Genomic DNA, 24,672 nt, shown 5'->3' on the forward strand with positions numbered 1-24,672 from the left:
GTAAGAGAGATGTTCAACTGGGCTTTTCTTTCGTTCTCTCTGGGTTTGTCAGTGTGGACTTTAATGAATGCCTCCAGGACCTGTCTGAAGACTATTTTGGCCCCATCGTGTGCCTCCTAAATTGGGCTGTAGCTCATCAGTCCGACTCCTGGCTTCTGCGGGGCTCCCAGGTAAAAGCACAGAGAAAAAGAAAGTAAGCAAAACAAAGTCCATTGAGAGTTTCTAAACCTCCTTTTTATCATTCGGAGGGATAACTACATTTAGGCAACACTGATCTCGATGTCATTCTCTAACCTAGCTGCTGAAATCATTCTTTTGCATAATGAAACAATGGTGCAAAGAGTAAAACCTGAGCTTCACTTCTGTCTCTAAAGACTCTTTGACTTGGGCACCTATTCTTTTCACGGATCAGATCTTAATCCTGTTAGGCAAGTCCCCGAACACAGCGGATCTAATATTGCGGCTGACCTCAGTTCAGTTGTACGGGGAGCTTTCAGTCTTCATATCTTTCTGAAAAAATATCATGTTCAGCTTCTGGATTTTTTAGTAGAACATTTTCAATGCCAAATCTGTTTATTCAGAAATTGATGAACTCACTTATTAGCGAGCAAACATGAACCACCATGTTTGACAGATACTGATAATATGAATATTTCATACTGATTCTGCATTAATATTCATCACCACTGTTTTAATCATGCAGGGAGCCTCTGAAATGCATCATAAGTTGTTTGTCTGCATCTCAAACTTGTTTGCGACAGCCTTGTGGCTACAGCAGACGGCCCTCAGTCCAGACCAGGCGGGGTGATGAACGACCGGTGTGGCGTGCTCACTCTGAGCGGCATTGTCAGGTATGAAGAATGGCATTATTACGGTTATACCGTTACCATGGATCCTGTCAGTGGGGTTGAAAAACACCACCGGCGTTCATGATATTCTGTCACTCACAGCTTGGCTTGTATATGCGTGAAGCTTGATGGAAAAACCAGACAGAATCCAGAGTTTTTTTTTTTTTTTCTCTCTCTTTCTGGATTAAGATTTATGGATGTTATTTTGCGTAATTTTGTGCGTATTAAAAATGGTTATGCAGGATTGCATTCGCTCTGATGCTGAATGACTGACTCATGGGATTTTTAGCACATATTTAATCTAGTTTTACAAGTGAGAGTTGTATTACACTCCTGTACTTTTTATATATATGAGTAATGGCCAAGGCAATGAAGCAGGTGCTATATTGTTCAACACTGTATGGAGTACTGCGGAGATGAGTGCTTCAGTTCATTCACCTTCACCACATAAAGGCACACATATAATACTCAAATGAAAGAAAGATATAGTCCACTTTCTCATTTATTTAAGTAAAAAAAAAAAAAAAGTTTATATTACAATCACAGTCACCTTGGATTCATCTGTTCGTTATTACAGTCTATTCTGACACATGCTGCTTGCTTTTTCTTCACTTTACGGTCTAATTCATACCAAACAAATTTGTACAAATTACAACATTTATATTTCACCACAGACCTAATTACAAGCATTTAAGTGGATTATTTAAAGGGGACCAAATATGCCCCTTTTAGCAAGAAGTAATAAGTCTCATGTGTCCCTAGAATGTGTCTGTGAAGGTTCAGCTCAAAGTGCCTCACAGATTTTTGAATGGAAGGGAAAACATGCTGTTTTTGTGCATGTATCTTTAAAGGTGCCCAAGAATGCTTTTTCACAAGATGTAATATAAGTCTAAGGTGTCCCCTGAATGTGTCTGTGAAGTTTCAGCTCAAAATACCCCATAGATTTTTTTAAATTAATTTTTTTAACTGCCTATTTTGGGGCATCACAGCCCCTTTAATTTGCGTGCTCCCTGCCACACGAGCTCTCTATTATATTACAGCACATTTACAAAGTTCACACAGCTAATATAACCCTCAAATGGATCTTTACAAGATGTTCGTCATGCATGCTGTATGCATGCTTCGAATTATGTGAGTAAAGTATTTATTTTGATGTTTATATTTGATTCTCTATGAGTTTGAGGCTATATACTCTGTGGCTAACGGCTAATGCTACACTGTTGGAGAGATTTATAAAGAATGAAGATGTGTTTATGAATTATACAGACTGCAAGTGTTTAAAAATGAAAATAGCGACGGCTCTTGTCTCCGTTAATTCAGTAAGAAACGATGGTAACTTTAACCTCATTTAACAGTACATTAGCAACATGCTAACGAAACATTTAGATAGACAATTTACAAATATCACTAAAAATATCATGCTATCATGGATCATGTCAGTTATTATTGCTCCATCTGCCATTTTCGCTGCTGTTCTTGCTTACCTAGTCTGTTGATTCACCTGTGCAGATCCAGACGTTACTGGCTGCCCTTGTCTAATGCCTTTCATAATGTTGGGAACATGGGCTGGCATATGCAAATATTGGGGGCGTACACCCCGACTGTTACGTAACAGTCGGTGTTATGTTGAGATCCGCGTGTTTTCCGGAAGTCTTTTAAACAAATGAGATTTACATAAGAAAGAGAAAGCAATAGAGTTTGAAATTCAATGTATGTCTTTTCCATGTACTGAACTCTTGTTATTCAACTATGCCAAGGTAAATTCAAATTTTGAATCTAGGGCACCTTTAAATGCAAATGAGCTGCTGCTCCCCACCCTGTTTTCCAGAAGAGGGCAGAGCCTGGACAGTTCGTGCCTTGGATACTCTGCCAAAAATGAACAAAACATCTGTTTGGTTTTTATTTTCATCCCTATTGTGGCCACACTTACGTGACATTGCAGTTCTTCATCATCGTAAATCGATAACAGGTTAAAGTTCTGATATATGGTTTTCTGAGTGCACATAATGTGGTTTAATTTCCAAAAATGGAAATTGTCATTTACTCACCCTTGAGTCGTTCTAAACCTGTCGGACTTTGGAGAACCTGATTTCACCAATTACAACATGTTCCTGGATCAACATCTTTGTTGATCCTGGAACAACATTCCAAACAAGCAATCAGATTTGAGGAACTTGTTTACAGTTTGTCAAGTTTTGGCTTACAACCAGGGTTAGGTGCTTCTAAATCATTGTTATTCACCTATCATTTCCCTATGATTTTAGGGATAACTTATGGATAGGGTTAGGTTTAGGGGTAGGGATAGGGCCAAGACTACATTTTCGGAAAGGAATGTCTTAGCAAAACCACAGTGAAAGTATGACTTTCTTTCTTGTGTGAACATAATTTTATTTATTTATTTTTGAAGAATGTTTCTACTGTTTTTGTCCAAATAATTAAAGTCAGTGAGGTCCAACAACCCCACTGGACCCTATTAACTTTCATTAGATGGACAAAAAAAAGAACTTTCAAATATTGTTTTTGTGATCCACAGAAGAAAGTAAGGTTTAGAATGACATGAGGGTGAGTAAACGATGACAGAATCTTCATTTATCATTTATATGAAAAAATATTTATTTACTCCGGTCCAAATGGTCCTGACTGGTACTGTTTACGCTCCTGTCCATAGACCAAAATAAAGACCTTTCAATCATTATTTTTGATTCAATTCAGCATTCCTGCAGGCATAACATGACCAGCAAAATAATGTTTGGTCTGAGAGAGAAGTTTCAAACATAATAAATGTTGAAAAGCTCCACATCAACTGTGCAGAATTTCAAATACTCTGATCAGGCAGTCAGTTAAAGTCATATCCAACTCCCATGCATGCTGAAACCGCCCTTTTGATGTCCTCGTAGTCCAGTCTCCAATGATAAGGATCATTTCTAATAAGCATGTCTCTATGGTTTGACCTCCAGCGTAAAGACTTTGAATAAAGATGTTCCATTTCATTTTCTGTATAGATTAATAAGTATCTATTCAGCTGTGGTCTGACACTTATACCGTCTGCCGTGGGCCGATGCACCACATCTAACCCAAGCTCAAAGGTCCATTGCAGATTCAGAGTGTTATCCCCAGTGGGAAAGTTAGATGTTCTAAGTTTCGACTGAGGTGTGAGTTTTGTCATGCTAAGGCGATTGCAGATTCTCCAGAGTGGCGTGCAAACGCATACATCAACACTGTCAGGTTTAGCTCACGGGACTGAAATAGATGTGACTGGTAACCATGGTGACACCGGTGCCTGTTATATTTTGGCGCCATTTCTCTAACAACCCGAGGCAGGAAAATGCTCTGAACAAAAGTCACTAAATTGACTACGATGGCGCCGAACACTTCTATTCTGGTTCATTCAGTTTAAAACTGTGCAAGGCCATGGTACAGAATGCTCAAATTAGGGAATCCTGTTAGCTGTGGAAATGAATTAAGTTTGCCATGGTGTGGTTTTGTGCAAAGGCAAGTGTGGGTTGCCTGTGACATTCCTAAAGTAGATTTGCTTTTCTTGAAGGAAATAGCAGTGCTTGTAAGGCAGCTAAAGAAAAGTTCTGCTTAATTAAAATTCTGCATCAACAGCCATTTTGATGGTCAGAAGGTCAAAGTATTATTTTATATGGGATTTGAATGTGTTTCAACACTGTTAAGGGTAAACTAAGCCAGAACAGATAAAAATGTTTGAATAGTTTTCAAACAGGGTTTGTTTAACAGGGTTTTAATGTGACCTTAATTTGACTAGCGTTACATTATAAGATCACACTCTTATTCACGCAAATGCTTTTAAACCATTAAAGCACCACAAGACAAGCGAGAACACGCTGTCTGTCAATGCCACACACAACTCATGTGCACAGAAAGACGCGCGCCTGTATCGAGTTCTGTGTCTTAAATTAACTTTAAATAGTTGTGAGAAGATGAGATGCGCGTTAAATCCGCGTCATGTCCGGCAGGCTATAGCATGAAGCGAAAAACAAGGTGCGAACAGAATGTGCATTACGTGGTTTGCAGATCTGCATTTCAAGCACTGTAACAAATGGGAAAAGAAAGAAAGGAAATAAACCCTAAAGTTAGTGCAAATTGTCTATTAGCGCGTGAATCGCGATGCCAATAATCAATAAGGCGGCAGTGCAACTGTGGTTGGTCGCTGTCCATGGTGCTGAAAGAAAACCAGCCCCAGCAAGCCTTTGAGATCAAAACTCTATTTTTCTCTCGCAACATTTAATCTGTGATACGTCTACGTGACTAATTTGGAAGGCAATGAAGAAGAGGGAGGCCCTGCGCCAGGAAATTCATCACGGGGACGCGCACACAAACACGCATGGCGCTCTGAGCTGCCGCAGCTGTTTTGGTTCACGAGCTTAAATCATTTTTGGTAAAGTCGATTTTGTCAGAAGCTGCGCCGACTGAGGTATTATCTCAGAAATCACAGTCCATAAGTTAAAAACAAAAACATAGTTTTGTCCGAATCTATTCGATTATTATTTCTAATTTCAGTTTTGTTTTAAGTATATAGGATATCTGAAAGACGCGTGTCCGTCAGTGTGGATTAATCACATGATTAGCCAAATTTCTTTCTTATATTTGAATGAATTTGTTTTGGTATAATGTCGACGCAGTTCCTCACAAAATCACACGTTTATAAATACACATTAAAAAAGATCACGTACAGCATTTCTCCTTTTATCGTCTCGGACATCCTTATTTGTCATTGACCCATGTATAGAGAGCTGCAACATAGATAATCTCATTTTGAGCTTGCTGATTGTGTTTGTCACAGTAAGAGACCTTCGCATGACTCGAATCCGTTCGCTCTTACAGCTCTGATCTACTCTCACCTCTGAAAACTGTCTCCATCTAGCGGCTTCCCCCACTGAACATATAGCAGCGCTGAATGTGTGAATCGATAACCTGAGACGTAAAAATATCCGCAACGCTTTCCTCCCAGTCTCTGAGCACGTCATTCAACACTTCATTGAGTTCCAGCGAAACTCTATTTAATAATATTTCAAAGAAAGCCACTGAATAACTTTACACAATGCGCTCTATAGGGTGTTCGCTTTTCCTTTTATAAGAGAGACAAATGCTAAGCATTTAAATGTAACACTACTCGTGGTACATTATGCACCATTCACACAGGCTGTGTTACATTCATATGTGTTAACCGATGCCCGTAGCACGTGACACGCCTCCAATGCGCCGTGAGCAGAAGCAACTTGGGCTCCACCGCAGACTCACAGATCTTCGTCGGTAGCGGATGAAGCAACTTCCAGCGAATCATTTGTTGCGGGTTCACTTTTTGTTCGGGCTACAGGCAGACCTTGCCAAACAGTTCTCGGGTCATTGGATTATATTTAACAGAAGCGTATAGGAAAGTGACATTCTCTGCTTTTGAAACACAGAGCGCGCACTCGCCAGGGTGGTCTTTTCTTCCTATGAAAGGACCACTGTGGCAGGTTTCTCCAGTGTGAAACACAAAAGCTTTAGCCGGTAAAAAGGATGTCCTTGGACAACGTGAATCCTGAACCTGACTTCTAAACTTGTTGCATTTGCTCTAGAACACCTCCGAGAGCGCATTTCGGATACTTATTTGTGCGTAACGGCGGAACAGCGATTCAAAGTGGACTATAACTGATGATCTGTGTGTAAAAAACTGCACTTTTGCATCAAAATCCATTTATGAGGAGGTGAGTTATGTCTCTTGCTCATGAGCAGTAGGTTACACTGTAAAACAAAATAATTAAAAAAATAGATGCGGTGCATTCTCAGCCATTCATGTATGAGCGAAAAGGCGGTCTTTTTTACGCATGCATACAAACACCACCATTCCTTTCTGCACTCACTGTAATTCCACCTTGCCATTCGACTGCTTTGATCTTGATAAATAATATGGCTCATTGTGCAATGTTCTGCTAGGCGCGAGAAATAGTCTTCCTTGAACTTTACATGAAGTGATTGCGCATTGTGTCTCTCCAGATGTCCTTTCTGTTCGTGCCGGATCTGTGAGCGCAAAGCCTGCTTCAGTCTCACCGGGTCGCGCACATTGGGTCAGCATGGCAGCCGGAGTCGCCGCGTGGCTACCGTTCGCGCGCGCCGCGGCCATAGGATGGATGCCCGTGGCGAGCGCCCCGATGCCGCCGCCTCCACGAGAAAAGAGGCGAGGTCAGGACGGCCTGATCATCTTGAATGTCAGCGGCACTAGGTTTCAAACTTGGCGGAATACTTTGGAGAGGTACCCTGACACCTTACTGGGAAGCACAGAGCGCGACTTCTTCTTCCACGAGGAAACCAACGAGTACTTTTTCGACCGCGACCCGGACATCTTCAGGCACATCCTCAACTTCTACCGAACCGGGAAGCTGCACTACCCTCGCCACGAGTGCATCTCCGCCTATGACGAGGAGCTGGCCTTCTTCGGCATCATTCCTGAGATAATAGGGGACTGCTGTTATGAGGAGTACAAAGATCGCAGGAGGGAGAACACGGAGAGGATTCAAGACGATGAGGAGAACGACAACAGCAAAGATATGGTGCCGCCGGATATGTCGTTCCGCGAGTCCATGTGGCGCGCGTTTGAGAACCCGCACACGAGCACCATGGCGCTGGTGTTTTATTACGTCACAGGCTTTTTCATCGCCGTCTCCGTTATGGCCAATGTGGTGGAGACGGTCCCGTGCGGCAGCGCGCCAAACCGGGCGAAGGAGATCTCGTGCGGAGAGCGCTACGCCCTCGCGTTCTTCTGTTTGGATACGGCCTGTGTCATGATCTTCACTGTTGAGTACCTGCTGCGTCTGATCGCCGCGCCCAGCAGGTACAAGTTTGTCAAGAGCGTAATGAGCATCATCGACGTGGTGGCCATCATGCCTTACTACATAGGCCTGGTCATGACGGACAACGAGGACGTAAGCGGGGCCTTCGTCACCCTCAGGGTCTTCAGGGTCTTTCGGATTTTCAAATTTTCGCGGCACTCCGCGGGACTGCGCATCCTGGGGTACACGCTCAAGAGCTGCGCGTCCGAGCTGGGCTTCCTGCTCTTCTCGCTCACCATGGCCATCATCATCTTTGCTACCGTTATGTTCTACGCAGAGAAGGGCTCCTCCGCTAGCAAGTTCACCAGCATACCGGCGGCTTTCTGGTACACCATCGTCACCATGACAACGCTGGGGTGAGTAGATGTTGTTGTGATGCGCAAACTTGGGGAATGAGCGTGTGCGCATGATCTTCTGTCATGACTGCTTCAAAGCAGCCCTTTTACACCAATGCGTGAAAAGTTGAGCTGGAGATGGAATACATCAAGGGCAGGGGAGATCAATAAAAGTGATATAAATCAAAGAAATAGACCTCCTCTGTCTCTCTCCTCCCTCTGGCCGGTGAGACAGAGGCTATCCGTTACTGCCTCATTGCTTGAAAAGACAAGATCTATACAGTTATTTAATTTAATTAAATTTTTCTGCGATATTTAGTGCCATATGCACACACACCACAAGGTTATTTTATTTAAAAAGCAAACAAACAAACATAAAATTACTTTTTTTGTAGTTATATACTTTTTTAATTTTCTATACTATTTTATATTGCAGTTTTATGAATAAATTAAATAACATTTTTATATTATTAAATAGTTTGTAATGTATTTTACTTTATTTTAGTCCAGATGTAATCACGCACATCAAATAGATGTCTCTGAGATGTACGTGTGCTATAAAATATATAAAAACCTTCAGCAAGATGTTAATGAATATTTAGATTAATAATGAACATCAATTTGTGTGGATGCCTGGAACACTGCATTTGATCAGTTTCTGACAGTTTAGGAAATTAGATTTTAGAGTTTTTAATAATATTTCTCTCTTATATCTCTGAATTTAATCACTGTAAAGGAGAAAGTGTGTATCTGTCATATGACACCTCACAAGTAGGCACAGACTCTTCTGTCCTTTGGAAGCCTTGCTTGTTTATAACTAACCATGTCAATACGCCTTTGGCAGAATGTAGTAATTTCCACACAGTCAATGAACACAGAGAGACATAGTTGATTCATGTGACATTAAGCACTGAAGGCGATTACAATAATGCATTGCATATTGATGTGTTATTCATTCATTAATCCCATCACTCGACACCTCAGCATGGCTTCTCTGAGCCTCCCACCTGTGCTGAATGGGTGCTCTCCATGGTGCTGAATCTGCCCGCCGCATGTTGCGGTCGCCCCACGGCTGCACTCTGCTGCTCGGGAGACGACCAAGTCTTTGCTGGCGGGCCGACACAGTCCTGAGTCACACTCGAGGGGATTAATCAAGCCGCATGCTACAGTACACATCCCGCGCTTTGATCGGCACGCCTTTGAAGTGCATTACTGTGTGTGTCATAACGGGTACTGCGAGCATCAATCTGACGCCTGTGCCTGGCTGATATGATGCACCTTTCAGAGGTAAATGTGATTGGTTATGGAGTTTTTAGTTTTGAATTGGGACTCGTTTTATACTCTAGTTCAACAATGTGTGGTTCACAGCAACTGTCTGCTTCTCTTTGTATATGATTTCATGTCTGAATATAGTCCTTGACACACTGAATGTGACTGTTGTCTTTGACACAAGAAATGTCAGAAGTTCCTCCTTTAGACACTATGAATCTTTAATAATAACAAAATGAGGTTGTCAGAGGTTGTGCATGTCCCTGTGATATATAAAGAGATCGAATCATTCTCATTCCCCCTCTACTTTCCTGTCAGGTCTGCATTGCCCTATAAAGAAAATATGAAGTTTGGAGACAGCAGGAATGAAGGGGGGGAAAGAAATCCAGTATGAGTGAGAGAAAGAGCATATCGGCACATCTTATGTGTGCAATTTGTGTCCTGCCGCTTCTTGCCTGTCAAATCGGATGACATCAATGAGAAAATGAAATTACGGCTGATGCTCAACACTGTCTTAATGTTAGGAACGCAGTGTGTGTGTGTGTGTGTGTGTGTGTTTGGGTGAGATGATGACTTGTTGGAGCCAGCTGGTTATGAACCGTCTTCCAAACAGACCCACAGCTGCAGGGCTTCAGTGATGCGGCCCATATACTCATCTCCTCTCTCTGCAGGCAGGCATGCTGTTCCTCATTTCAGATTTTATTGCATTGCCTCAGTGAGCCCATCAAGAGGAGCACGCAGGGGGGCTGTCGCTACAGCAGAGATCTGACCTGGTAAAGTCAAGTTCATCCTGTGATGAGCAATAGCCAAAGCTTGGGATATGAAATCGGGCTCTGTCTTAAGACTATTTCATGTTTGAGTGGCTACAGTTTGATCTTAAAAAGGGAAAAAAAAAAATCCCCTTGTAGATATCACAGAGAGAGTAGGGTAAGGAGAAACCTTGCCTCTTAGGCTTGAGATCTCATCTTCTCGTTGTCCTTTACTTGTTGAGTTCATCCATTACCCCTTTGTCATATCTGAAATCTCATTCCCTTCCCATTTCTCCTTAAACACACACTTGAGTGAGAGGCCAGTCCAGGCATTGCTAAACGACTTTACCTGAACTGATTGAACAAGAGCCTGGCTCTCTAAAGGTATGCATCACTTTTTAATGTCTCATTTCCTAGACTGGATGACAGGGATGGATCCATTTCTCAGAGAGCAAGGGGAAGGATTTATGCTTTAGATTATGTGAACCTGGTTTTGGGTTTGGATTACTAGTAATGAAGCCATGTGATGTTCCTTTACCAAAGTGCAATTGAAGTTTGAGAACATTTTGACTATCAGTGAGGTTTTACTGAGATAAAAACCAGCACTGAAGTGAAAGTCACGCTTGCTAGATTATACTCAACCCTCAGGCGTCTTCAATCTGTCCACATGAGAATGATTGAGAATTTTAATTATCCGTAAAGATAGCCTCTATCGTGCAGAACTCCACATAAGATACCTGAATGCCTCAGCCAGCTTTAGCCCTCAAAGTTATGGATATACGCATCAGGGACTGCTGCTCATCTCCGTCTAATTTTGATCTAGATGAAGTGGCTTCTTTTATCTCTGGCTGTGCTTAAAGTATGCTTAGAGCTTTACTGTCTGGTAATGTAAGATATGCTGGTTATCTCCCAATTGGCTTAATAATATGGTGGTGAGAACAGAAACTGCATGGAGGTTCTTTTAAACCTGGCTCAGAAGTTCCAGAGTTATTTATTCAACAATATGTCACAATGTTTACTCGAGTATTTAAACTTATAGTAACTGCAATCCTGACCATAGCCGCGTTTCCACCTCATCAGGAATTTTCCCTAGGGACTTTGGGGTGGTACTCATTGTCTAAATGAAGTTCTGGGTAAAAATCTCCCCTTAGAAAGTCCCTGCTCATGAGGTAGTACTTTTTCAAAGAACTTTTGGGGGTGGGACTTGGGTGCTGAACATGCTAATTGGTTGAGTTCACTTTAGATCGCAATGGAAAGGCAAGGGGCTTTTGCACTGGAGGAACCTTTTCATAGTTCCTAGAACTATTGCCGGGAGTATTAAGCTGTTTAAGCTGTAGGTTTAGCTGTGTTCGCACCGCAGGAACCAGGAACAATTTTGGGGGAACTAAATTAGCTCCTACTTCAGAGTAGGGTCTAAACCAGCACTGTAGGAACTACCAGTGACCTAAGTGTATATTGATTGGCCGAAGGCACATGAAACACCAGCACCCCCCATTTTAAAAAAAGCCGTGTACACACAGAGTTCATAGCTTATATATTAACTCCACAAACTCTATGAACATGGAAAACAATGACAGATGGACCTCTCGAGTTAAGGAGAAAATCCAACGCAACTTTGGACCAAGCAAAACATGATTATGTATTATTTCTACTCAGCTAGTGACATTGGATATCAACCACACAGCAAACACTAATACTTTTTCATATACTGTCTTTCATTGTATAAAAGTTCTATCTATTACCATGTTAGACAGACTGTTAAATAAATCATAAACTAGTGAAGACGGAGAAAGTGAGCGCAGTGTGCTCAGGCTCTGGCATTCTCAGCGCCGTCAAAATAAAAGTCACAACAACAAGCACAGCTTACGTCATTTCATAGTTCCTACTGGCGGTGCGAAGGCATCCAGGTAAATGGCCCTAGGAGAACTATTAGTTCTCAAGGAACCACCCTTGTGGCTAGTTCCTAGAACTAACTGCTGCAAAAGCCCCTGCAAACAGCAACAGGTCTGGGGAAAAAAAGTTCCTGGGACAAATTGTTCCAGGTAATTTTGGTGGAAATGCAGCTCATGACATACCTTTAGACCAGGGGTGTCCAATCCTGCATCCTGCAAAGTTTAGCTCCAAAGTTTTTAGAGATCCTAGATACCTTGATTATCTGGTTAAGGTGTGTTTAATTAGGGATGGAGCTAAACTCTGCTGGACTGCGGCCCTCCCGGAGCAGGATTGGATACCCTGCTTTAGACTCATTTGCTGAAGCAACAGAACAAATCCATTCATTGACTCTAATTTGCCTGTAATCCGGCATCAACATTCAGCCCTCACAGAGTTCTGCTCTTCCCAAATGGGAATGCACAGAGCCGAGAGGGAGGAGACAAGGGATGGGACGTGACTTTGGTTCACAGCACGAATGGCCTCCGCTTCACTGGCCCCTATCGCCTCTTTAATGGACTCATTTTCTGGCATAGGCTGATTTTGCCCAGCTCAATTAAATCAGCGGCATTTTAATTGGCTTATGCACTGTCAAACGGGATCTATTAAGTGAGCAGCTGTCAGAGCTGAAGACATGCAGATATGAGTGTGAGGGAGAGAGAGAACGGTGAAGAGGGGTAAATACATCAGCTTTAAAGCACTCGGGTACAATGATAATGTCTTGTAAATGAAATGCCCCCATGATCCTCTACAGTACCCATCATTCTTTTCACTGAAATGCTCTTCTCTCAGTTCATTCTCCCATCTTCCAAACCTTTTTCATCCTCTCATCCCCCTTCTCCTACGGGGTTATGAAGCCACATAAAGAGTCCTACCGAGAGGTTGTAAAGAGATTGATGGAGTAACGTAGAGAGTCTATTAAACTCTCTGAAGTCACCCCGCATCAGGTCAGTTAAGGCCAGAGGCTTCAACGCCCGCCAGCTATGTACCTCCTCCCTAGGATATGTCACACAGAATGGCGATTTGGTGGATTAATCTTTGATATTCATTGTTGTCACCGCGGGTTAAGCAATAGGCTTAATTTCTTCTAAGGGAAAAGATCATGAGTTCATAGTGCATGACCAAAGGCTTTGGTGTGGTTTTCAACACTGTGAACAGAGCGAAAGGTTGTTTCTTTGAGAGGTCATGCCAACAGGGTTGTAGTAAGGTCAGGCCATGGTACAACATGTGAAAGGGACTCATTATTGTGTCTGAAAGAGCATGCCGGTGTTGGGTTACCCTGATTAGCACAACTTGACCAGGCATCACACAGCAAGAGCACTGCCCCGGAGAAATGCAATGATGCAGGTTTATTATTGATGATCCCGGGCCACTCAGATGCGTCCACCTAAGACACAACTGGAAAGACTTAATGCCCCTGTTCTGGTGTAACCTATAGTGCATTGTAAATGATCCACATGACAGGTTACTGTTAACGCTTGTATTTTGTTTAAAGAAAAACACAAACCAAAACAGAATGGCACAGCATATAGTCGCCTTCGTCACTCTCCCCACAAATGCAGATCTCATGGAAACCCCAAATTGGGACTTAACATACATGGTCGTAATATACACCCAGACCATAACACTGGGCTCATTGAAGGTACAGTTCATCGTAAAATTCTGTCACCTAATGTTGTTCCAAACCTGTATGACAATGAACAACCCCATTGTCTTTCACTGCTTTTGTGTTACACAGAAGAAAGGATGTCATATTGGTTTTGAACCATGAGGTTGCGTAAAAGTTTCTTTTTTGGGTGAACTATCCCTTTAAACACTTTAGGTGAGAATCACTGTTTGAAGTTGTGCATTTGGCCACAAATAACCTCCTCTGGCTTATGGGCTCACAATGTATCACAGAGGTCCGGTTTATGATTGCTGCATTCCCCAAATGTAACAAGTATTTCATATAATGGTTGCAGAGAAGAAAAAAAAGACCAACATTTTTTGCTCCACAGATGCACATGACATGTTTCATGGCTCAAATAGGAGCACAAGAGAAAAGCTGTATTTGAAAGATTTACACAGTGGCACAGCCACAGGGAAATAAAGAGCCTAGAATGAGGTAATTAAAGGCTCTTTGTCATGTGGAATAACCCCTGTGGTGTTGCTGTAGAGGCGCTAACTCTATTCATCCATCCATTTCATACTCGCGCTATTACTCCACACCGAGAGGCTAATTGGACTAGCGTCTCTCTCCTTAACTCTCGTTCTGTGTCTCTCTCTCTTTCTCAACTATCTTTTTTTCTTCCTCATCCCTTCTTTTACTCCACATTTTTATTCACTTTCTCTCTCTGTCTTCATTTGCCTTCTCTGTGATGGTTCAAACACCATAAAAATGCATTTAAAGTGGAGCATTCTCTCCTCAGATGGCTGCCTTTAATCACTTGAATGTAACGGACAGAGGGCTTTCTTCCCCCTCCTCTTCCAATTAAGTATGTTCTTTTTTTCATTTGGATTTTTTAATTACTTGGCCTACAGTACCATTACTGTGGTAGCAAGTACTGGCATTGCAAGTTTTAAGTGCTTTAAATCACACACACGTCTTAGCACACATCAAAACATTAAAAATCAAAATACGCCCTTGTTCAGTGGCTGCTCGAAATGACAGATATTGTGAGAGTGAGTGGAATGTAAAACTTCAAAAGTATAGACCTTTTTTCCCCATGATGATTTATGTTCGCTTGAATGAGATCCAGGATTGAGATGCTGGAATCAGATCAGCTCTGTGTTTAGACAAATTCACTTCCAGATAAAGGGGAATAGTGACACTACAACTTTTAGAAGTTTCACTTTTTGTTCCCCATCCCCACGTTTTTTGGCTAGATACAATTTTAGACAGCTGCATTTAACCCTGTACTAATGTCTTTTTAACCCCTGGTTAAGGTTATTTTTAACCCATAAAAGTAAAAATAATTAAGCTAGTTTTTTACCCTTAAAGGAACACTCCACTTTTTTTTAAAATAGTCTCATTTTATCTGTCTTAGTACACGATGTAACTACAGAAGAGTCAAGTTTTAAATAGGAAAAATACTGCTATTGGTCTAATCAGATTCAATGAACTATGCTAAGCTATGCTAAAAGTGGTACCACCAGACCCGGAGATCAGCTGAATGGATTCGAAAACGGTAAAATTCAACTGTTTAACTCTAGGGGTGTTGGAAAATGAGTCTATTTTCAAAAAAAGTGGAGTGTTCCTTTAATATCCAGTTCCATGTTTTAGAATGTTCATACTTGACACCGTATATCCAACCTGATCTCACTGCAATTTGTACATATTTTACGAGGTGGCTAATTCGTACGACCTCACTTGAATGAAGTTGTACGATTTGTGGAAAATCGTACGCATTTTACGAGGTAGCTAATTTGTAGGAATTCGTACGAAGGACCACCCCTAACCCTGCCTCTAAATACTACAACTTTTAGAAGTTTCACTTTTTGTTTCTGATCCCCATGTTTTTTGCGAGAAACAATTTTAGACACTAAATTTAACACTGTACAAATGTCTTATTAACCCCTGGTTAAGGTTATTTTTAACCCATAAAAGTTAAAAAAAAAAAAAAAAAAAAAAATACAGGTAGTTTTTAACTTGTTCCATGTTTTAGACTGTTCATACTTGACGCCATACAACTCGATCTCACAGCAATTCATACATATTTTATGAGTTGGCTAATTCGTACAAACTCGTACGACATCACTCGAACGAATTTGTACGATTTGTGGAAAATCGTAAGTATTTTACGAGGTGGCTAATTCGTAGAAATTTGTACGAAGGACCACCCCTAATCCTGCCCCTAAACCGACTCATTACTGGGGTCTAGACAAATCGTACAAAATCGTTTGAGTGAGGTTGTATGAGTGAGGTCGCACAAATTCGTACGAATTAGCCACCTCGTAAAATACGTACAAAGCTAGCGTTGGTATATCTTTGACACCACAGTTTGGGGTTACTGTGAGGCTTTGTAACCCAAGGCTATCCCCCATATGATAAGAGATATTTCAAACTTGCACTTTTTAGAGATTCCTTAACCCACAGTTTTACTTTTGTCACAGCAAAAAGGGGAAAAATGTAAAATGGCAACTTTAGACCAACAGAAGCCCACCACACACCTTCATATCATTCTTCCGCTCAAGTCCACATACAAGCACAGCCTTGATCCCCCATATTTGCTAGATCCATCCTCATTTTATTAATCTATCAGTCAGAAGCACAAGCACAAATGTGGAATTCTTCCCTTTTCCACGGCTCATCTCCTCTTGTTCTATGTGTCCGTTATCTTCTCCAGGTCATGACTGATTTGATTTGTGTGCAATTAAGATTGTGGACTGCTATTTCCTATTATTTTGCTCTGTGTGTGTTTCCTGTGCAGTGCTCTGGTCTGCACTGGACTAATTGAATTAATGCATTCATCTGTGTAGCGCTTTCTTTTTCCTGTTTCTCTTTTATTTTTTCACCCCAAAGCAGAATAATTCAAAAATTCATGAAGACACCTTGAGAAGTCCTAGATGAATGTATTGATTTGATCCTCTGTATTGAAAGAGAGTGAGCGAGAGTGTGTATGTTTTGGGGTGAAATTATAATGAATTGGCTGAAATTCAAAAGGGAGCTGGAGTGTTTTTCTAAAGCCTGCTAATAGCAGAAACAGAGTGAAGTGGGGTAGTGAATATAAATTTGCCCTTTCATATGGAGATCTCCTGTGATAGACGGATGTGTCTTCATTACAGCCCTGCTGAATAGTTTTTAAAGACAGCGGGAGAGACGGCCATCAGTCTAGAGTTGGCTTTTTGTCAGTGTACATTGATTATGCCTCACTAGGTACAGAAGAGATGACCTGCTAAAACTGATCTGAAAGCAGCCTTTAACAGCTTGCAAACATGCTCACAGCATGCAGAATGACACGAGAAAGACAAACTGACAATCAATGAGCCTGCAGTATCCTGCACCTGTGTGTGTGTTTCTGAACTCACTCCCTTTAGACCTTTTAACTTGACCCATTTTCACAAAATCTTTTCATGCAATGCCACAGATGTTGATTTAATAATTTTGCTGGATGATATATTGTAAATTTTCCAAAGAAGTTGTTAGAGGTGCCTGGGTGTTGTAATTTATCCATCAAAACATAATCTGTTCTCGCCAGCTAGAGTGTCTCTAGTGCAAACAGTGCAGAATTAGCTTTTAAAGTAATATTACATTTTTTGAGATATAGTAATAGAGACGCTTGCCTTAAACAATTTACAGTTTTTACACGTTGATCTTTCATGCATATGTGCAGCCTATTGTTAAGTTAAGACATATTTCTTTCTTAACTGACCTTTGAATGCTGACTTTATCTTTTTCTTGAACATACAGCTGGAACAGGCTGAATGTTGCTTGTCTGTTTGTTTTGTGTTCATTGCATTATGTTATTAGGCAGTTATGTTATTCCAGTAGAGAGATGCTGTACAGTCAGTCTAAATAGATCACTTGCATTAATTTTTTCCTGTCAGTGTGAATCTAAAGCAGGCCGGCAGGGAGGCCTTTGTTGGTCTTTACGATTTGGACTCAAATGGAGTGAATCAGTGGGAGGATGCCATGTAACTGCTGCAAGTCAGGCAGAACACTAGGGGGGACACTGATTTTACGGTTTGTGATACAAACACTTGAATAGGCCATTACGCACCTTATGACACACCTGTCTCTCTTTTCCTTATTGTCGCTTTATTTTCCTCATTTTCCTTCTGTTGTTCGTTTCTTTGCTTTAAGGCACAATCAATTTTTCAGCTCAAATTGGAGCACCCACAGACTGAAAAGTCAGCAGTGCTAATGCATAAATCCCAAACATTTCCCATTTTAGATTTATTTCCCTGTCTTACAGCAATGTTCTGGGTTCAATACTGCAATTTGACATGTAAGAATCTGTAAAAATTGTGTTTATAGAAATGCAATGGACCATTCCTGGAGTTTAGACTGTTTAACATGCATATTTTTCCAGTTAAAAATGTGTTATTTGAGCTTTAAAGTTTCTAAATTGACCTTTTAGCTGTGCCACTACAGTTCTAGGTGGTTTTGCATTACCATTGTAATTCCTTTGGGTGTTTTTACAATGATAACAGTCTAGTGACCAGGTTTACATGGTCTTGACTGAAATAAATTCAGCACTATTCTCGTGTTCACACGTTTAGTCTTGTTGCTATACTTTAAAATAGTGTGTATTTTAACTTTTTTACCAGTTCCCTATAGACTTCCACTGTAAGTACATTACTGCACACATGGTTGTTTTATTTGTTTTTAACAAAAAGCACTCAAAGAGGAATGTTCTATATCCTTCCCTATACCTCAAGATAATTTTAGAACTGGGAAAGCGCACACAGGAATACTTCTCAGGTGACTGGGTTCAGAGAAACACAAGCTGTATTGGTAAACTAACAGGTCTCATTACATTACGGCTCAGTGTCCTGTACTTTAAACACACGCTTCATCCTCTTTGACATTCAAACGTGACACACGTACTGTATGTATTATTTCCTCTGAATCTGAGTGAATACATTCTTTGATTTGGCTTTTTTATTGGATTAGAATTGCATTATAGATTAATCCCAAAGATGACATGATTTTAAGATGTTTATGGTCAAACAAGGTGCAATTCTTTGATATAAAACCATAAAGATGTAGTCTTTACATTTCTAATGTTATATTTTGATATAAATGACTCCTGTTGGTGTCAGTGCAAAAAAATGCTTTTCTTACTTAGTATTTTTGTCTTGTTTCCAATCTAAATATCTAAAAATTCTTAAATCAAGATGCATTTAATAGATGGGTAAAATGACATACGATATTATGTCTTGTTTTGTGGGGAAATAACTTATCACTTATTTAGAAAACAAGACATACTATCTTATGGCATTTTACTACTTAAATAAATGCATCTTGATTTAAGAATTTTTAGATATTTGGACTGGAAACAAGACAAAAATACTAAGTAAGACAAGCATTTTTTGTAGTGTTGACCTTTCTGCACAATCACATGCCAACTTAGAATGATGCATCGGAACGGCCAATGAGAGATTGTGATTTTTTTGACTAAGTGTGTTTCTAGAAATGCTGTTAGCGACGCATTTGATACGTCAGGTATTATTTAAATTATTTTGAAAGTGCGAAGACTTCAGATTGCTTCTGGAATTGCTTATTTAAGTCCAATCGAGCGGTGCGTGTAATTTATTTAGCGCTTGTTGTACACTGTCACCTGAAAAGCAAGCTAAAATTGAATCCGGTTTTTGGTGTATATTGAGAAATTACTGAGTGAGTAGGTGCTTGTAGCAGCTCTGGATATCTAGGTCATTGAATTTGATGCTCTTGTTAACTGTTTCGGGTGTCCTCCTCAGTGTCCTGTACTATAGATATAGTGTCTTCGTTCCAGTGAAGGTAAGCCAGTGAAGATGGACAGCTGAGGTCGATGTGGACAGAACGACCGTAATAGGAGAGCGACGGAGAGAGAGGGAGGAGGGTGGCGTTTAGAGTGTTACATGTCACCATGACACATCATTGGAAAACACAGAATCTATTTACCATCGACTGTCCTCTCTCTGCTTCTCCGACAGGCCGTAATCACTCCGTAACACACACCTCTGATGCTGTGTCCAAATATACACGCCTGCACTTACAGGAAATGCGCAGTAATGAACTGCCAGTCAGGAAGATAGAGTGTGGGTTGTTGTGTGGTCAGGCCACATTGAAACCCTAAATTACAGTATGTGCTGAATGCTCACAGTTTCTTGCGGACGGCACTTTGTAACGATGTGAGGACAGGTTGTGCTCTTTAATCCAAGATAGGTGAGATGGAAGATGGCGAGAAAGAACGGGAAGTGCGGACTGCGGTGGTGGCCTCATGTTTTAAACATCGCTGCCATTCTCTTCACCGCCTGACATTCAGCAAACTCCGCGTCTGTCCGGCCTTGATAGTGTCTCCCACCAGGACGATCACTCCTGTAAGCTAATTATCATACGCACACATGCATGAATCACCTTCAGAGGATTATTTTTGATTTTCGTAAACGTTCACTCACACAGTGCTCTATTTTATTCAGTCTCGCTGATTTTGCTGAGGCGTAGGGGCCAAATAAATGACACTTTTCACAATAAATATCTGCAAACTTTTTGAGTGCCATTCACGAGAGCGTAGTAATTAAACTATGTGTGTGCGAGTATGTCAAAAACATCAGCATACTTCACTGCGTAATTAGAAAGTTTTATGCTTTCAAAGAGAAAATCTCTGTTTTGGTTTTACGCTTCATTTCCAAACGCATCAGTCTTGGTAATAAACGACATGCTGCATTGGGAAGCGATGTGTGTGTGCCTCGCTTGAATTGAATCTACTTTATATTTTGCGGCTAATGCATTACGCTCGGTCGCTGCCCTCAGCACACACAGTGTGAGGAACTAAATGGTGATGGTTGAGTTTTTTGCTGGTCTCTATGGTATCCATCAAACTGATGGAGAGAGAGAGAGAATCACTGCTGTGATCTAAGGGAACAGTACTGGTCTTTGCTTTGGTTGCCAATTCAACCATTGGGGAAAGCGCCACATCTGTCAGTTTCATTTTTCACCTAACAGTCTATATTTTCAACAATCTGCTTTCATAAACAGTGTATATGTTTGTTAATAATAGTAGTAGTAATAATAATATAATAATAATAATAGAGTTATATAAAATATTTGATCTATAAAATATAAATAGCAAGTGTTGTTATTCCAAATAGCCTGATTGTGAGTGTGATAATGCTTTTATACTTACATTTTAGATGCAATATTGCCAGTTTCTTTGTCCGTTTTAGAAAAAATAGCTCCAAACAAAGCCAAAGAAAAACCATTGCATGTCTCTGAGCAACAAATGAAACGGCGTTTTCCAATGAATCAATGGCGTGAATTATTCAATGACTCAAAAAAAGTCACTTGATTTAGGGTTTTTTAACTAGAGTTGTCAAAAGTACTGACCGCGATATCAAGTCAGTACTGAAATTTTAAAGGTGCCGTAGAACGTCTTTTTAAAAGATGTAATATAAGTCTAAGGTGTCCCCTGAATGTGTCTGTGAAGTTTCAGCTCAAAATACCCCATTGATTTTTTTTTTTTTTTTTAATTCATTTTTTAACTACCTATTTTGGGGCATCATTAAATATGCGCCGATTCAGGTTGCGCGGCCCCTTTAAATTCTCGTGCTTGCCTTAAACAGCAAGTTCACACAGCTAATATAACCCTCAAAATGGATCTTTACAAAGTGTTCGTCATGCAGCATGTCCTATCGCGTAAGTATTGTATTTATTTGGATGTTTACATTTGATTCTGAATGAGTTTGATAGTACTCCGTGGCTAAAGCTAACATTACACACTGTTGGAGAGATTTATAAAGAATGAAGTTGTGTTTATGAATTATACAGACTGCAAGTGTTTAAAAAATTGTCTCCGTGAATACAATAAGAAACAATGGTAACTTTAACCACATTTAACAGTACATTAGCAACATGCTAACGAAACATTTAGAAAGACAATTTACAAATATCACTAAAAATATCATGATATCATGGATCATGTCAGTTATTATTGCTCCATCTGCCATTTTTCGCTATTGTTCTTGCTTGCTTACCTAGTCTGATGATTCAGCTGTGCACAGATCCAGACGTTAATACTGGCTGCCCTTGTCTAATGCCTTGAACATGAGCTGGCATATGCAAATATTGGGGTCATACATATTAATGATCCCGACTGTTATGTAACAGTCGGTGTTATGTTGAGATTCGCCTGTTCTTCGGAGGTCTTTTAAACAAATGAGATTTACATAAGAAGGAGGAAACAATGGTGTTTGAGACTCACTGTATGTCATTTCCATGTACTGAACTCTTGTTATTCAACTATGCCAAGGTAAATTAAATTTTTAATTCTAGGGCACCTTTAATGCGTTGCTTTGAGCACTGTTGAGCAGATTCGTAAACACCTCTGATTGGCTATTGTGTTCATGCGCTCATCAGCTATGTCTGTGATTGGCTACAATGATCAACGCGCGGGAGCGTTTGAAAGCACATGGGAGTTTTTTAATTTGAAAGCGTTTTGAAAGCGGGAGCATTTGAAAGTAGGCGTCTATATAGACGTCCCATGTGTATCTGTCTAAGTGCTCGGTGAAGAGCATCATTGACATCTATTTACATGTTTTTGAAGCATTGATCATTGTAGTCAATCACAGACATATTTGATGAGCATGTGAACACAACTGCCAATCAAAGGTGTTTTCGAATTTGCTCAACAGCGCTCAAAGTGTCATTTTTTTTTTTTATATCAGTACTGACTTGGTATCGCAATCAATACTTTTGACAACACTATTTTGAACAAATATGTATGATTCTGACCTTCTGGTGTATCAATGTGACCTACAGATTATATAATATTTCTGACTTAAATAAAAACAGTTAATTTAAATGATTCCACCTGAAGCACATATTTTTCCTGACAAGATTTTTAGATAATTTTTTTATGCCCTGATGTGCCCCTCATTAACTCTTTTGGATCTCATATTGATGCTCTTATAGATTTATTTACAGTTAGCATGAACTGTGATTTTGACTGGTTTCTACACTCTTATACCTGATACATTCTGATTGGCTGGTTGTGGATGGTTGTAGCTTTGTATTGGCTGAGGGAGAGATCCTAGCTGCTGTTATTGGCTCAGGGTTTGTGCTATTGTGTGAATACTGATGTGTGTGTGTGTGTGTAGGAACCTGTACTTCAGTGCTTTAGCCCACACAGCGCCTTTGTGACGACTCAGCCAAAACGGGCTCAAAACAATTTAGCTGAATCCTCGATACGCCTTTTAGATACAAGAAATGAAATAATAGCAAGATTGCCAGGGATCATTGATCCACAGCCGGCTGTGAATATCAATGAAGTACCATTACACAAAGATAAATACGGTTTCAGAGTGTTGTGGCGCACCCCTCGCACACATAAACGCGCTCCAGCTTTTAGATAAAAAACCAGCAGACTGAAACGTGGGGTGACATGAAAGCGCCCGCAAGAAACAGGTGAAATCTAAGAGCTGCAGTCCCTAGAAGTCAGCAGGGAAAAAATGAGCTTTGGATGACATGGAGAATAGAGATTCTGTGTGAACCTACAAATGAAAACCATAGCTGTAATTTTAATTAGAACTGGCTTTACACAGAATTGCTGCCTGTTTATTTAAATGTCCTGGATCTGATTTCAATAGTAAAAGAAAAATCCCATTTATTTTGCCCATAGAGAAACATATTTTAATGGTACTGTAGAAACCTTTCAAGAAAAAGCTACTGTTTGCTCAGTTTGTTAATCGGTGGTATATGCTTCTGTTGAAGCCATCTGTCAGCATTAATTCAGCTTCATTTCTACAGAATCATGTTTAAAATAGCCCAGTGATTAACTATCCACTGATAAGAAATCTGTGGCAGAAAACTCAGCAGTTGCTATTGTATGCCATGAAGCATTGCATCCCTGCACTCTTAAACTGCTCATATATTTGTGTATATGTGAATACATTGTTTGTATATTATTTATATAAAATGTAATACTTATTATACCTAATGTTATACTAATATAATACATATATATAATAGTTTCCATATAGACTGTATTTTGATTTTTTTTTTTTTTTTTTTTTTTGTCGTCACTTGTTTAGCTTTTTTTTATATATATACATTTTCTATGGAAGCTTGTTTCTGCCACTGAATAAAAACTTATCTCACAATTCTGTCTTTTTTTTTCTCACAATTGCAAGTTATAAAGTCAGAATTGCGAGATATAAAGTCGCAATTGCGAGTTATAAAGATATAAACTATCCCTGAGTCGTCTGAGTTAATGTCACAATTCTGACTTTATAAAACACAATTGCAACTTTATATCACACAATTCTGACTTTATTTCTCACAATTGCGAGTTTATATCACACAATTCTGACAATTCTTTTTGCAGAATTGTGAGAGATAAAAAAAGTCTCAAAATTGGACTTTATAACTCGCAACTGCAAGTTTATATCTCACAATTCTAAGAAAAGAAGTCAGAATTACGACATATAAACTCGCGATTGAGAGAAAAAAAGTCAGAATTGCGAGAAAAAAAGAGAATTGCAAGTTTATCTCTCACAATTCTAAGAAAATAAGTCAGAATTACGAGATATAAACTTGCAGTTCTCTTTTTTTCTCACAATTCTGAATTTTTTTTCTCTCAATTGCAAGTTTATATCTCGTAATTCTGACTTATTTTCTTAGAATTGTGAGATATAAACTTGCAAGTTGCGAGTTATAAAGTCCAATTTTGAGGAAAGAAGAATAACTTTTTTTTTTTATCTCTCACAATTCTGACTTTATAACTCACAATTCTGCCAACAGAATTATGTGATATAAACTCGCAATTGCGAGAAATAAAGTCAGAATTGTGTGATATAAAGTCGTAATTGTGTGTTATAAAATCAGAATTGTGAGATATTAACTCAGAGGACTCAGGGATAGTTTATAACTTTATAACTCGCAATTGTGACTTTATATCATGCAATTCCGACTTTATTTCTTGCACTTGCGAGTTTATATCATGCAATTCTGAGGGGAAAAAAGTCAGAATTGTGAGAAAAATTCGCAATTACCTTTTGTTTTTTCTTCAGTGGCGGAATCAAGTCC

General features: G+C 39.9%; 1 protein-coding gene across 3 annotated transcripts in view; it reads left to right on the top strand.

Annotated features, from left to right (window-relative positions):
• The first annotated feature begins 3,037 nt into the window (after positions 1 to 3,037).
• Positions 3,038 to 24,672, top strand: part of kcnd2 (potassium voltage-gated channel, Shal-related subfamily, member 2) — a 141,890-nt gene continuing 120,255 nt past the window's right edge. Inside the window, exons 1-2 of one of the 3 annotated variants that reach the window (XM_048155963.1) lie at positions 3,038 to 6,562; positions 6,852 to 8,040. In XM_048155963.1, coding sequence (XP_048011920.1) covers positions 6,929 to 8,040 — 1,112 coding nt within the window. In that variant the 5' untranslated portion in view covers positions 3,038 to 6,562; positions 6,852 to 6,928. The remainder of the gene's footprint in view (positions 6,563 to 6,851; positions 8,041 to 24,672) is intronic. The other 2 variants (XM_048155961.1, XM_048155962.1) reach the window with 2 other exon arrangements.

This window comes from Megalobrama amblycephala, linkage group LG14, assembly GCF_018812025.1.
Source record: "Megalobrama amblycephala isolate DHTTF-2021 linkage group LG14, ASM1881202v1, whole genome shotgun sequence".
Classification (NCBI taxonomy): domain Eukaryota; kingdom Metazoa; phylum Chordata; class Actinopteri; order Cypriniformes; family Xenocyprididae; genus Megalobrama; species Megalobrama amblycephala.